At 41.4% G+C, this 14,303-nt stretch overlaps 1 protein-coding gene across 3 annotated transcripts in view; it reads right to left on the reverse strand.

The window, feature by feature from the left end:
• Positions 1–3,757: 3,757 nt before the first annotated feature.
• The window catches only part of SH3PXD2A (SH3 and PX domains 2A), an 87,687-nt gene continuing 77,141 nt past the window's right edge, over positions 3,758–14,303 (reverse strand). For all 3 annotated transcript variants that reach the window (XM_029958608.1, XM_029958607.1, XM_029958609.1), the window contains 4 exons: positions 10,707–11,041; positions 9,788–9,837; positions 7,579–7,698; positions 3,758–7,451 (listed from right to left, as the gene is read on the reverse strand). In XM_029958608.1, the coding sequence (XP_029814468.1) occupies positions 5,556–7,451; positions 7,579–7,698; positions 9,788–9,837; positions 10,707–11,041 (2,401 nt within the window). In that variant the 3' untranslated portion in view covers positions 3,758–5,555. The remainder of the gene's footprint in view (positions 7,452–7,578; positions 7,699–9,787; positions 9,838–10,706; positions 11,042–14,303) is intronic.

Here is a 14,303-nt window from a genome sequence, read left to right on the forward strand (position 1 = left end):
TTCTGCCCAACTTTATTTAGGACCTAAAAGATCCACCTTTGCAAGCCAAGTAATATGAAATCAATATCCAAATCATCTGTGAAATTCTGCAGGTGAGAATTAACCCAGATAAAATGGGGACTTTTCTTAAGTTAACAATAAGGAAAGAAAAGAAATAAGAACCTGTAAAAATATTTCCATAGCTCTTGCAATAAATACAAGTCATAATACAGTATCAAAATTCGGGACTGCACCAGCAGAATTATTTTCCCTTTTGAATTTATCATCAATTCTGAAGCGCAACAGAGGCTGCAACCAGCAGAGACATACCAGAAGACAGTATCATGCATGGATGACATAAAGAGTGTTTCAAGCATAGCTCAGAAGTCCTGTACTGACAAGGATGTCAATGCACATTCTATCCATAATCCTGGCAACATGCTGCATAATCCTTACACTTTCATGAACAGGTGATACTTTATTGTGAAAAGCAGCCATTCCCAAGCCAAACTACCCCAGCTGTCTGTCTCTACCTACCTAAAGGCCCTGTTTTCATCCAGCAGCCCCCTTCTCCTAAGAGTGCATGAATAGAGAATTACAAACATTTCACACTGCACGTTCCACTCCAAGTCCTGGATGAGGGGCCTGTTTATTCTATGAATATTGCACTTATCCACTCATTGGATTTGCTTTTTCTCAAGAATGAAGAGTATTTGGGAAAAAAAATAGAAAAAATAGTAGGATACAACACAGGAAAATATGAGTTATTAACAAGCTAGCTATGAAGATCTAAAATTAAATAGTACTAGTTCTATTCTGTTAATACTAGTAATATGAAAATAATGAATGCTTTATCAAATTCCCTTGTTTTTCATATAAGATAAAAGCAGTAACTTTCTTTTTAACTGAGGAAAGCAATGAATATATATTACAATAAAATATGATTCATTAAGATCTGAAAGTGATGAAAACAATTATATAATGCCTTCGTCAAACTTTATAGCATCATAATGGAAGGAGTCTTTGGGGTGCATATCCACAAGGGCCAAATCCATTTTTTAGCTATACCCATGCAGATGTAAAATTCCATTTTGAAGAGTTTAGCTGCAAGGCAATTTCAATCTCTCTATTGTGTATTTACTATTATTGTATACATTGATTTAAAAACTTCCTGTTGACACATCAGTTAAATATCCCGACACGTGCCCATCATCCTTTTATCTTGAAAAGTTTGGCTTGCAAAGGACTGGTACATATGACTACACTCACCCATTGCACAGTGTGACAGCTAAAACAATGAATAGGAATTGCCTCCCACAGGGAAGGACTCCTAACAAAAATACATGACTCTTGGTGTTATAAGAAAGTGTTTTGAAAGGGAAGACAAGGGAAACCAGCAATTAAACTTTTCAGGCATTATATAAACCTCAATAACGAACTCAGAAGTGCTCATTATTATTAAAGTTGCAGTATACAGCAAGACACAATTTTCACATTCTTTAATTTTGTTCTCTGGCATTGGAGTTTGGAATTTCTGCTGGTCCAAATTTAAGACTCTTTGGAAAGCATGGAGAGTGGCTGAGAGCAAGACTGCGAGAGCAGCCACCTCTCCACCCAGAGGAGGGCCCCCTTCACCTGCAAATGGCTTTGCTCAAGCCCTGCAGAGCTCTTCCTCTTAACAATCTGGTTGAGGAATAAATCAGAAAGAGAAATTTAAACAGTACTATTGATTTCTGCATTGAGTGTTCACTGAGGTGTACATTACATTTAAATATTGCTCTTGATCCAGTGTCAGTTCTGACAAATTTAGTACATAAAAGGCGACATCAACATTTTTAGAAAAGAACTAAAACACTTCTAGCACTACACTGTCCTCTGAGCACCCTGCCACATTTTCCTGCCCTGCAGTCAGCCTTTCTAATGTAGCTTAAGGCCTTTCCCTCTGTTTCACAGCTAACAGTGTGAAGGGTATTTCAGGTATAAGTAGAACTGACCAAAATTAGCTGCTCACCAATGGAAAAAATTATTTTCCTGATATCTCTCAGTTGAAAGGATCAAAAAAAGAGATCAGTGAGAGATGCTATGAAAATGGTAAAATGGGAGGGGGAAAAACTGCATTTAGGGGTATTTGCTTTCAAAGTGCCCTTTTAAACACAAGCAGCCAAAGAGCCACCACGTAAAGGGAAGCTCAAACTGAAACTTTCCACCAGGCTGGAAGCCAGCGTGCTAGGTGGCCCACATTCATTTCTAGCATCAAGTAGGTCATTTGCACTCCATCCTTTTTGCTGGTACAGGTGAGGACAGAGGGAGAGGGAGGCCATGACTGTGGCTTTGCAGCCCATCTACAGGTTCTGGTCCCTCCTCAGAGGGCCACGAAGCCTCTGAGATGGGATAAAGGAGCAATTGAGCCATAGGGCACTGAGCTGCTGTTTGAAAGAACCCTGGCAGTACTGCAGGCACCCTTATTCTGTGTCACCCTACACTGCTTGGAGCTCTGCAAACCATCTCCCTGCAAAAGCCAGAGCTGGAGAAGTGAGTCAGCAGGATGGAATGGGAGCCGTGGAACAGACTGATGTCTGTGACAGAGCTGTCACAGGCAGATCCTGAAGCCCTTGAACCTGAGCCTCACAGTAAACTCACATCCACTGGGGACCAGCCTCATGCAAGGCACATAGCAGCCAGGCACTGGAACTGTCTGCCAAAACCAGCTTTGACTCCCCAAACACTGCAAGGACTCCTGCAGTTCAGAGGTGCCCTGGGTTCGGTTTTACTGGATGCAAAAGCGAATATTTACAGTAGCCCAGGCTCTCCTGCCTGCATGCTGCTCTCCTCTCCCTGGGTAGGGGCCACACTGTACTCAGAGAATTCAGTGGCTCAATGCAGAAGATCTGGGAGCTGTGCTTTATATCCCCCCAAAGAGATGACCTAGTGGGAATGTCTTTAAACAAAACTTTAGAATATTTTAAAAAATAAGTTAATTCTTAATAAATATGTACTTCAAGAAAATGATAATTATATACTGCACCTTTAAATAATGCACTTAGTTCTCTGCATTGGCTTCCATTTTGGTTTCTTTTATTGTTAAAGTGCATTAATTCAAAATAATGAACCACTTCCGCATCATTATTGTTAAAATAAATCATAACATTAATATGAATCACTAAGTCACTACTATTAGTACTGCAATCTAGCAGATAACTCTATGTATTGCTCTATTTAATACTGTCCAGCAGAAGAATATAATACTTCTATTATAATCTCACAACAGCTCCAGCAGTCTTTTATGGCTGCTACCATATTACTACAACTAAAAATGGGGAGAAGTATGGGAGACAGGGCCACAATGTCTCAGATACACATCCAGTAGGATGCAGCTAACTGGATATACGTTTATGTATCATATGGTAAGACATCGAGGTACAAAGAGGACCCTGCACACTGTGATATGAGCTGTTGTGCAGTTACACCTCCTTCTCCTGCCACCACAATGTAAAGGGATCCCAAACAAACAGCCTCCCCTCCCCACTTGCATGCGGAGAGCTGCTCAAACCACAGCACTGTTTGTAGCCAGTTGTGGCACCTGGATGTTGCTTCAGCTACCAAAAGGACATCAGTCACATTAGCTGTAGGCAACTCTCTAAATGATACCACGGAAATTAATAAACCCCCCAAAACAACACCCCCCCCCCCCAAAAAAAATAAAAAAGAAGAAAAAAGGGAAAAATTAGGAAAAAAAGACAAGAACAACATATAAATTGCCTAATTTCTTTCTTTTTTTTTTTTTTTGGCAGTGAAACATCCCCAGTAACATGATATTTTTGTGCTATTTTACTCAGCCCCTTGATCCCAGTTATTTTGAAGCCTTTATAACCTTTAACTTCTGAGCCAAATCAATACGAAACTGGTGGAAAAAGAGCACATGTAATTTTTTGTGTAAAGCAGTAGTGAAATGGTCTGCCCCTCCCCCTTAAAACAGATTTACAAGGCTGCCTATTATTTAAAGGAACTAGATATTGATCTTGAGTGATTAACAAGGCTGTACAAAAAAAGAAAAAGCATGACTTCCTTAAGTACAGTAGGGATTCAGTCAATTATGTTTACAGTACGAGGCTACCTCTAAAATAACTCCATATTCCTAGCCTTTTCCAATGGACAGCTCTTCCATTTCCCACATCCGTGTGCCACGTTTCAAAGCATGAGTTAAGTAAGGCAAACAGAACTGGAACTAGAGGAGGCAGCTTCCTGATTAGATGCATTGTAGATCTAATTGCTTTGATATTAAATCTCTGAGCCTGAGAAGCCCAGGCACACTTTCCAGTACAAATGTACTTTTTGGATTCAAGTGGGAACAGAAACACATATTTGGCTCCTACTTCAGTTTTAAGTCTCTTCTGGTAAAACCAGACACACACACACATACACACACACAGAGAAAATAAAGTAAACCCAGAATGCACAGAAAAGACAAAAACAAAACACAAAAACAATTCCCCAAAAATATACAAATTAAGGATGTGCAGACTGAGTTTGATGGCTTTTTTTTTTCCCTACTCACTGTAAACACTGATGTTGCAGAAGGTTACAGATATTTCTCACTAATACCCTGGTGGGCCCTGCCAGCAGTCAGCACCCTTGGATTCGGACAAGAGGGCAAAACAGGAATTAACACATTTGACAGGTTTGTCTTCAGTGTCCTAAGGGACTATTGTACACTTTGATATTATGACAAGTTTTGAGAAACCCAACTCTGGGAAGAGAATCAACCAGGATCACCTGGCGGGAGTCAGGCACAGAACTAAACATGGAGCCTACAAAGTAATCAATGTGCTTAAGCATGGGGTTTGTAGGTTTGTTTTTACAAGCACCAGTAGGCATCACTGCCCTAGAACACCTGAAATCCCAACTCAAAGAACAAGACAGAACAAAAGGAAACAAAAAGCCCCCAACCCACATCACTTGGTTGCCTTTTCTGGTGAGTTAGCAGTAACAACACTGAAGTCAGAGACCAAATCTCTCAGCTGTGAAAAGGCTCCAACTCTGGACCTACCAACTGTTTAGTAAAAAAAAAAAAAGAAAAAAAAAGTGAGCATCTCCAAAGGATTAGAGTCCCTCTGTTTCAGAAACTTTCATTTGCTTCTCACTGTAAGTTGTGGAAAAGCATTCAAAATTCTTGGGTATTCCACATATGGACAAGAATGAGGAGAAAGGGAGCCAAGATTGTGAAACAGAGTTTGGCACAGAACTCCCCAAGTAGATACATGTGTATTTCTCTCTCACAAAAGGCACACATTTGGTTTCCTATCAATAATGGGAAGGATGGGATGTCATACCCTGTTACACATACAAGATTATTAACAACTTCACAAAAAGGCATTTGACTATGCGGCATCTTCCTCATAGTTGCTTACAACATGTAAACCCCACAAACCTCTCCAGAACATGGCAGATTTGTCCTCAGTATAGACTCCTTTGTACAAACTGGAGCACAGGGAAACGTCTTTTTGTGTAGCAATTGTTTTTTCCACATGTACACAGCAGGAACAGTATAAATTAGGGAGGTTAAAGATATTGCAATATTAGTTCTTTTTTTCCAAATAATTTGAGGGCACCCAGCCTTTGAATGGCTTCACACCATTCATGATCTGGCAGTACCACCAGCCATTTGGGTTCCTTTCGAGGACCTCCATGCAGACACCTTCCTGAAACCCCGCAGTCTCCTCATCTCCTTCATAGTCTGCAATGGAAACATAGATGTCCTTGAGATTGTTGTGGATAAACTGGGACTTCTCAATGGGTTTTGGCCTGACTGTGGACACAGGGATCCCATTCCTCTGCATAGGGAGGTTGGAGGTGGTCTCAGAGCTCTGTGTACCCAGCTGCTCAGGCTGCTTTCCCTTTGTGTCACCAGGCTGTGACCATGCATTGCTGAAGGAGGAATTCCGACGGACGGCCCTAAGTTGGTCTGTAGCTGTTAAAGACTCATTTCTGCGCAAGGAGCATGACAGGTTATTATCCTTTGGTGGCGGAGACACAAACACTGACTGTGGACGGACAGCAAGCTGCCTCACACCATTCCTCATTTTAACCGGCCCTGATGCTTTCGAAAAGCCACCGGGAGGTTTGCTTGGGATGGGTGGTGTTGCACGTTTGCTCTGGTTGATGGTGTTCAAAGCCTGAACCCTCTTCTCTATCTTCTCCAAACTGTTTGACTTGTTTTCATTTTTCCTGTTCCTGGCAAACGAGGAATCAGCGTCTGCTGATGTGGTTTCTCGTTGGTTATCAGGGAGAGCCAAATAATGGGAAGGAGCCCAGCCTTCCATGTCTCCGTACTTCAGGTACCACCATCCACTGGCTTGCTTTTCCAGCACTTCCACTTCTACTCCGGCTGGGAAGCAAATTTCAGAATCCTGTACCTTTTGGTATGAGTCAGTGGTCACATAGAAACATCTGGAATCATTTTCTTGCTCAGTTTTGGCTGTATGGCTGGAGCAGAAAATGCCACGGGAAGGAGCTGTGATGAGATCAGCTGAGCCTCTCCTAACAGGGTCATCTTGGTTCTCAGAAGCTGTGCGTGGGGGGCTTGCAGACTCTTCACTCCTTGAACCTTTAAGTCCACCTCTGAGCTGCCCGGTTGGCCTCAACTGACGCCTTAAAGTGCTAATATCCATCTTTTCTTGGCTCTGAGAATCTGCCTTGTTCAGAAAGGGTTTGGGCCTAACAATTGGCTTTGCTCTAATGGAAGGACTCTGCTCAGGCTCCTTCTTCATGCCCGTTCTTGACATGCTACGTAAGCCAACGTCTGAAGCTGACCTTGGTTTTGTCTCCTCGCTCCTGGAATAGTGACATTTTCCAAGATCGGGCTGGATGTTTTTGTCTGTCTTGAGCTTCATGAGCGATGATTTAGGAGAGCTGGAACATGGAGAATTCCTTTGGATCAAGGACAGAGAGGAGCTTTTCTGAGAATCGGAATCTCCACTGGATTCCTTATTGGACAAAGCATCTTCCACGTAACGTCTGAATCCCTCGTTCTCATAGATGGTCTCTTCTTCATGAGTAGCTTCTTCTGAAGACTCTTCTACTTTGAACTTTGCTTTCTGAAGTGATGATACAGGTGAGGGCTTGAGGGGCTGAAACAGTCGTTTTTCAGGAGTGCCCTCTTCATGATGACTTTCACTCACTTCACACTCCGAGTCAAAGCCAAAAGCAGGCACATCATACTCGGGTTCTTCATATTTCAGCTTGTGGGGAGATTCCTGGGTATCTCCTGAAGAAACTGCTCCAGGAGTTGTTCCTTCTTCAGAGTCTTTTGGTTTACTGGGAGGTGCTGGGGGAGGAACCTTTGGGCGGGTTAAAGTACTGGTTCTTCTGTTTAAATTCGGCTTCTTCCTCTTGTCAATGTAAGATGCTGGAGCCCATCCTTCCTTCTCTCCAATCTGCACATACCACCAGCCACCAGAATTCTTTTCTATAACCTAAGAGGTGACAAAGAACATGTTACTTAGACAAAAATCTCAACCAATTGCTGTGGAAACTCCTCCTCTTTCAATCCAGTCCCCTGCAATAGCCAAATATTATAATTTTTCCACTGTTAAGGCTCACCTCTGCTTTTTGTCCTCCACGAAAGCTTATGCCATCAGAGATACACGACTGGAACTCTGCAATGGTGTAATATTCCACTTCCACAGAGGGTGGCTCTGGTGGCTTGGGTAACTGAAAACCCTAGGGCAAATAGGACATTTTGTTCAATTAAACCAAAGAAACAGTAAGCTGAACAGCAGTATGAAAATAATTGCCTTTATTCACTAAAATTCTCCCTTCTTCCTGTGCTACTTCCTAATTATAACTTCCCAGTTCTCCAGAGCAGAAGCTGATGTATTGATATGGGCCGCAAGAGAGAAGCTGTTCAACATATGCACTGTTCATGCCACTTTCACCAGCTATTAAAACTGTGATAATCTTCACCTGAATAGTAAAACATTTTACTCATGGGCCATAAAGTGTGAGCAACCATTCCACTCACAGTAACAGCAGCTCTTTTATGCTGAGATTTTTGTCCAGAAAGACTCAGCTCTGGATAACTTGCACAGCTGCAGAAAACTGCATTGCAACAGGCTGCTAATAGATTCTGCCTATCATTAAATGTAATCCCAATAAATTATTGCTCTTAATCTGCTGCTGGATTTTTAAACAATCTGAATTAGTCAGTGATATGAGCTAATGGACACCTATTGTATCAAGAAACAAGGATAATATCATAGACCCCTATGAAGAGCTTTGCTCAGCTAGAGTGCTAGAAGAAGGGAAGGACTCTACTATAGAATCCAGTTCTTCCCTGTTACAGACCCAGAACCTCTGTTCAATCCCAACACACAGAGGCTCATAAAGGCTCTATGAGAAGTGGGACATTGCTATTTACAGCCATTCTGGCAGCATACCAGACTCTAAAAGCTTTTACATTAAGCTGTTACATTTTAGAGTTTGCTACAATTATTTTTAAGGTGATAAACGGGATAAAAGTCCTTTCAGTAATTTCAATATTGAAAGCTTTTCAGTGCATAGGGCTCATCTACAGGACAACTAGATGATGGTGAAGCTTCACAGCTTCTACACTTCACTGCTTGGAGTTCTATGAAAGAACTGCAGTTGTGTCAGGATCTCCTGACCACAGGTCAGAGCATCCACAGACACAGGATTGCCAAAGACACAAAATAATCCTAAAATGTTAACTGGAGAACGGCGAGCTGCATACTGTGCTTTATTCTCATGCTCCTCCATTTCTAAGATACCCTTGTAACTAACAGTTGATGTTTCATCACGCACAGCATGTAGCATTTCTCAGAGAATGCATCTCTGCACCTTAGGAACCGTGTCTAACAATGTTATAATTGGATGTTTCTGCACTATAAATGCTGAAATACAGCAGAAGCACACTATAATAAAATGCCTTCAGATAATAGGATGGTTTGGATTAAATGAAGATAATTGGAAACAGCAGATATGTTCAGAGTTTCACATATAATATCACTGTTACTTTTAGCATGGGATTAAGTGTTGTAGTCTCACCAAAACAAATCTAATTGAAAATAATGCAAAGAAAAATAGGAAGAAAATGCTAATATGCTATTCATCTAGTTTAAGAAGCAGTTGAGATGACACAAATTACAAGTCACATACTGCTCATAAAGGGTACAGCAAAGATTAAACACTGCCTAGATAAACAAGCTATTAGCATGACTTTTGTGCAAATACACTGAGTAGCTCCTATCTGAAGATGACAGTTCTAATCTCCAATTAGTACAAACTTCCAGAATTCCACTTGGAGGATAAGAAATCATAGGAGGTCTCATTACTATAGCATACATCCTTCCATAAGATTCCAAGCACTTGAAACACACACAAGAGTGAATCTTAGCCACCTCAAAGATGGCAGCCATGGGAAGAGGGGGATACATTCCCAGTTGCTTAAGACAAGAAAATGTAAAAAAAATCAGTCCGGACCAAAGATACTAGGAGGAACTTAAAACCTTCTGAGTCAGCCAAACAAGCTTTAATGCCCATGTACAGAACATGAGCCTTAGTAAGTTCTCCCTTCAGATCTGATTATTTGGGGCAGCATTTTGAATAACAGAAATCCCCAATCAACATTTTGATGTCCAGGGTTTTGCTCAATACTTAAACAATTAAATGAACAGGCATGCAAATAAGGGATCTCTCAGATACCCCCCACACCCTGTAGAGATGCAGAAAGTCTCACAAAGCACCCAGACACCTACCCCACTGCTAACATATACCATAAACCAATACAAACCAGACTGGATTCTCTTCGTGGGGGCGGTCTCGTTCTTAGATTTGGAGAACCTGAGCAGGAAAGGGCAAAAAGGAGAGTTTATTTAGCTTTGAAAGTACTGCTAAGCACATTTTCCAGCAGCTCTCTGCTGTTACACAGTTTGAGAATATTAGAAGTCAGTATTTGCAATATTTAAGGCATCTCTATGAAACAAGATAGGAAACTATGAGGGTATATTAGAAATACCAGGGTAGCTTAGCTATTCATCTCAGCTAAGCCAGTAAATTTACAGGGAAATCACTGCCAGAAAGTAGTGGATTGTATTTTCTGCTGGAACTGACCAGCTCCATTGGACACTGGCCAGCAAAGAACTGGCTTAACACCTAGTTTTCCCCCCCAGCAGTAAAAATAATCCAGTAAATTAATAACACTCACACTGTCCTCTATCATAGTATTTAGCCATTCCTTGCACAGACTAGTGTCAGCATTTGCATTTTGCAGATGAAGTAGTAAAAACATTATAGCAACTTGCCCCCAGAAAAACAGCAGAACAAATACAAGAGAAGACACAGGTTGTTTCCTTGACTTGAATACACCATCACATCATCTGCATTTCTGGGGCAGGAGCACATTTTAGAGTGTTCAAAAGGAACAAAAAGTCTTCTCTGGGAAAAAATAACAAAGTAAACACAAGTAGGGTAAGTTAAAGAGCCACCATCCAGCCCTTGTATAAAATGAAGTCAAATTTTATCGCTACAATTGAAGGACCACATTCTGGAGTCCCTGTAGATAGATCTATAGACAGTGCAAAGGTCTGCTTGTGTGGACTTGGCTATAAGGCCAGGACATGTGGGACCTTAGCAGGCAATGCCAGTCCTGAAAGGTAGAGAATAAAATTGATTGCAAGCCCATGAAAACCCAGACTACTTTTCTGCCTTACTTATTTGAGCTCTTTGTGGTGCTATCCTTGCTATGGCTGGGGATCCCTGGGCCAGTCTGGAAACCTGCTTGTCTGAGGTCATCATGGCATTGCCATTAGAGTCATTGCACAGGATGGGCAAACTGATTTCCTTCTTGGTGATATGTGTTTCTGCAGTCTCATTTTCTACTTGAGCTTCCTTGTCAGTGGATGATTTCTTGTTCAGCAGGTTACTGATCTCCATGATATTTCCTATGATTTCCACTGGCCCAGTTAAGTTCTTTTTTCTAGATGGAAGATCATCTTTAGCCTTCTTCAGATATGAAGCTGGGGCCCAGCCCTCTTTGCCTAGATACCTGCAGATGCAAAAGGAAACATCACCACATCAAACACAGCCTTCTGACGCATTTCAGGTAGAACAGCTAAAGCAAAAGTGATGGATGATAAACAAAATTTGCAGTTCTCAAATAAGATTTTCGTGGTCTCTATTAATTTATTACCTATTGATTGGACATGTCAAAGTCAGCTGAGCTAGTAGTGAACTGTGGAGTTAAAAGCCACTAATCACACTAAGGAAGGAGTCTTTCTGGACAAGAAATACAGTTACTCACAAGGTAAAGTCCTTCACCAGTTTGTTTTATGCCCCCCCCCCCTTTGACAAGACTAAGTAAACTCAGTATTTTCCCATACTGCAAAAAAGCAAACTAGTGAGTAAAATATTTTAATAGTTTTTATACTTCCTAATAGCAACTCAAAATGGAAAAGGCTAAAATAGGGTGTACAGAGCCCAGTAGAGAGACTTGGTGCCTGCAGTTTATAAGACCCTTGTGCAAGCCTCCCTCCTTGCAATTATAATGGACACTGCCCCTCTTTCCATAACTCCCTGTTCTGTATGACCAGCTTTCTCTTATGGAGAACATGGGACCCTTAAAGTACTATAGCTTCTTCTAGCACTGCAAGATCAAGAAACAATTTGACTAAGGGAAAAAGGCTTCAACGGAGATTCATTTCCCTGAACAAGCTAAAGGCTATTTCAAGAAATAAACTGGGAAATCTGAACAGACACCTGAATCCAGTATGTGTTCCCGAAACACCAGACTGAGCTGATCATGCTCCACTTCAAACTGAAGTCATTCTTCCACAACTTGGTTTTGGGGAAGATGTTTTTTCTAACTCCTGCCATTCCTAACACCTCAGCAGGGATTTCAGATTACAATCAGACTCCAGGGAGGACCACGTGGATGAACTCTGCTTTCCCTAATGAAATCCTAACTTGCTACAGAGTGAGTCACTGAAACCTTTCTCTCTTTAATCTCTCAAGATACCCAAAGCAGGCGCTTGAGCTGAAAGTGGGAAACCAGGCACCATTAAAATTCTGGTGCTCAGGAAATCTGCAGGAAATCCAAAGGTTAAAACAGTAGGACTTTAAGGCTCTTTAATGAAAATGGAACCTCATTAGACAGCAGAGGAAGGAACCGGGGCATGTGGGATATGAGCAAATCACTCCTTGGCAGGTGAGCATCTTTGTTATGACAATATGTGGATTCTGAGGTTTGTGGTGAGATTTCTTCATCAAGTCACATCCTGGCCTCATTCACCATATCCAGACACTTGAATGGCACTGGGACTTTATGGGGAGAACAGGAAAACACAGTTTAGATTTGATTCCCTAGACTTCATTACTGTTCCTGTACAAAAGCAAATATAAATGCTGTATTTCTAGCAATGACTACAAGGACTTTTCTGTCCAAAATCCTGCCTTTTCCTCCCCAGTCCCCTAGATGAGCCAGGATACTAGAGATGCTGCTTCTCCCTAGATACCTGCCTTCTGTCACACATGAAGGCAAAGATATGGGATCTCCCCTGCTCAGGGAGTTTAGGGACAAGTTTTCCCAAAGATTCTGGAGTGGGTGGAAAGCATCCCAACAGCTCTGAGCCTTGTTTGACACATGGAGACTAACAAGAAGTAGCAAAATGGTAATGACTTGATCTGATTTCAAATCTGATGCTGATACACAGCATCCACTGTGTGATACTATGTCAAGATGCAATTTGGATCTATTCAATCCTGTCCTTTTTGAGTTTTTTCTGCTAAGCCTCATACCAAACCCTAAAAGAAAAGGAAGAAAGGCCTCAACATGTGCTAACGTTTCCTGTTGTGGCAAGGCATCTCTTAGTGCCATTTTCCAGCCCTGAAGACTTTTGGCTTCATTCCCTTTTGCAGTCGATAGTTCTTTTGCAGAGCTACTGACCAATGCTTTCTGTGCATCAAGAAAGTTTTTTTTTAAAGGACATTTTATAAGTTTACATGACCTATAGATGTAAAGGTCTTCATTTGTGAGAAAGCCACAGTGGTCAATGCACTGTGGATTCACAAATGTGCTGTGGAATGTCCAGTTCCAAAGGTTACTTTCAACAGAGCTTGATTGTGCAAAATCAGCAAGAAAAAACAGTTTACATCCATCTTAGTTTGTGGGAGACTTAACGTGTTTAAGATCAGAAAGGCAGCCACAGGCAGGTTCTGTTCTGGCTTGTCAGTTCTCCTGCCAACTGTATGTATTTGGATCAGCCTGTATAACCCCACTGCTTCAAACACCTCTGATCCCACATAGTTTCTCCCAATGAATATTAGCAGCAATAGCTGGACAGTTAATAACTCTGAGCAACATATCCTCAGTAGGGAGGCTGTTTGCAGGCTATTACTTCCCTGGAGTTAGTCAATACAACCTGGAGTGAATGCTGAGCAGTAGTTGCCAGCAACTGCCAGTTTATTTCTACAACATCACAAATAAAAGTTATTTATGTAAGTCAAATAGGCTTACATTTTTTACTTTAGTCCTTGAATTTGGTAATCCTAAAGCTCTTTGCAAACATAAGCTTAGAAGACTACTGTATCTCCTTATTTTATAGGTGAAAGAACTAAAGCAACTCATAATCAGCTTCAGAGAAGTCCTGGACTGGTAATGATCTTCATTTCATATCTAAGAGTTGAAACACAAGCATCCTTCCTTCTTTTATATTCACAAGCTACTGGAAACGTTTCAAACCCCATCCTAGATTCCTCCTCGTTTCAGTGCTGCTAACACCTCCCAGCTGCACTTCATTCACATGGGCTGAGGCTCAGAATAACCACAAAATGAAGATACAGGCAAATAACAAAAGCCATACTTAGCATATTGGTACTTATTTGCCCTGCAGTCAAGTCCACTTGGGCACCATGAGACTACCTCCAGGTGACAGAAATAGATACAAAGTAAGATCTAAATGATGGATGTTAATGCCAGCTTTGGGCACACCAGGAAGCAGACCTACTGCATGCAACAGAACAGTGAGAAGGATCCCAGGTCAGAGCCTTTCTTTCATTTCCCCAGAGTCCTGATGTTTTTTTTTAAAGAGCCATAGTGCACACAGGAAAAAATAAAGACAGATACCAATATTTCTTCTAGCTTCTACAGGGTTTCAGAATTAGGTGCAGTGATTTGGTTCCTTCTTGATTCTAAAATCCTCCCTGTTTATCTTACATGAAGGAAAAAATGGATTAAAACCATAGGAATGTTAAAAAAAAGTCAGAAGTGCCTCTGTAAGTCTGAGAGTCACATCTGCTTTCCAGCTCCAGAG

The sequence above is a fragment of the Manacus vitellinus genome, unplaced genomic scaffold, assembly GCF_001715985.3.
Source record: "Manacus vitellinus isolate BGI_N305 unplaced genomic scaffold, ASM171598v3 scaffold_15_pilon, whole genome shotgun sequence".
NCBI classification, from domain to species: Eukaryota; Metazoa; Chordata; class Aves; order Passeriformes; family Pipridae; genus Manacus; species Manacus vitellinus.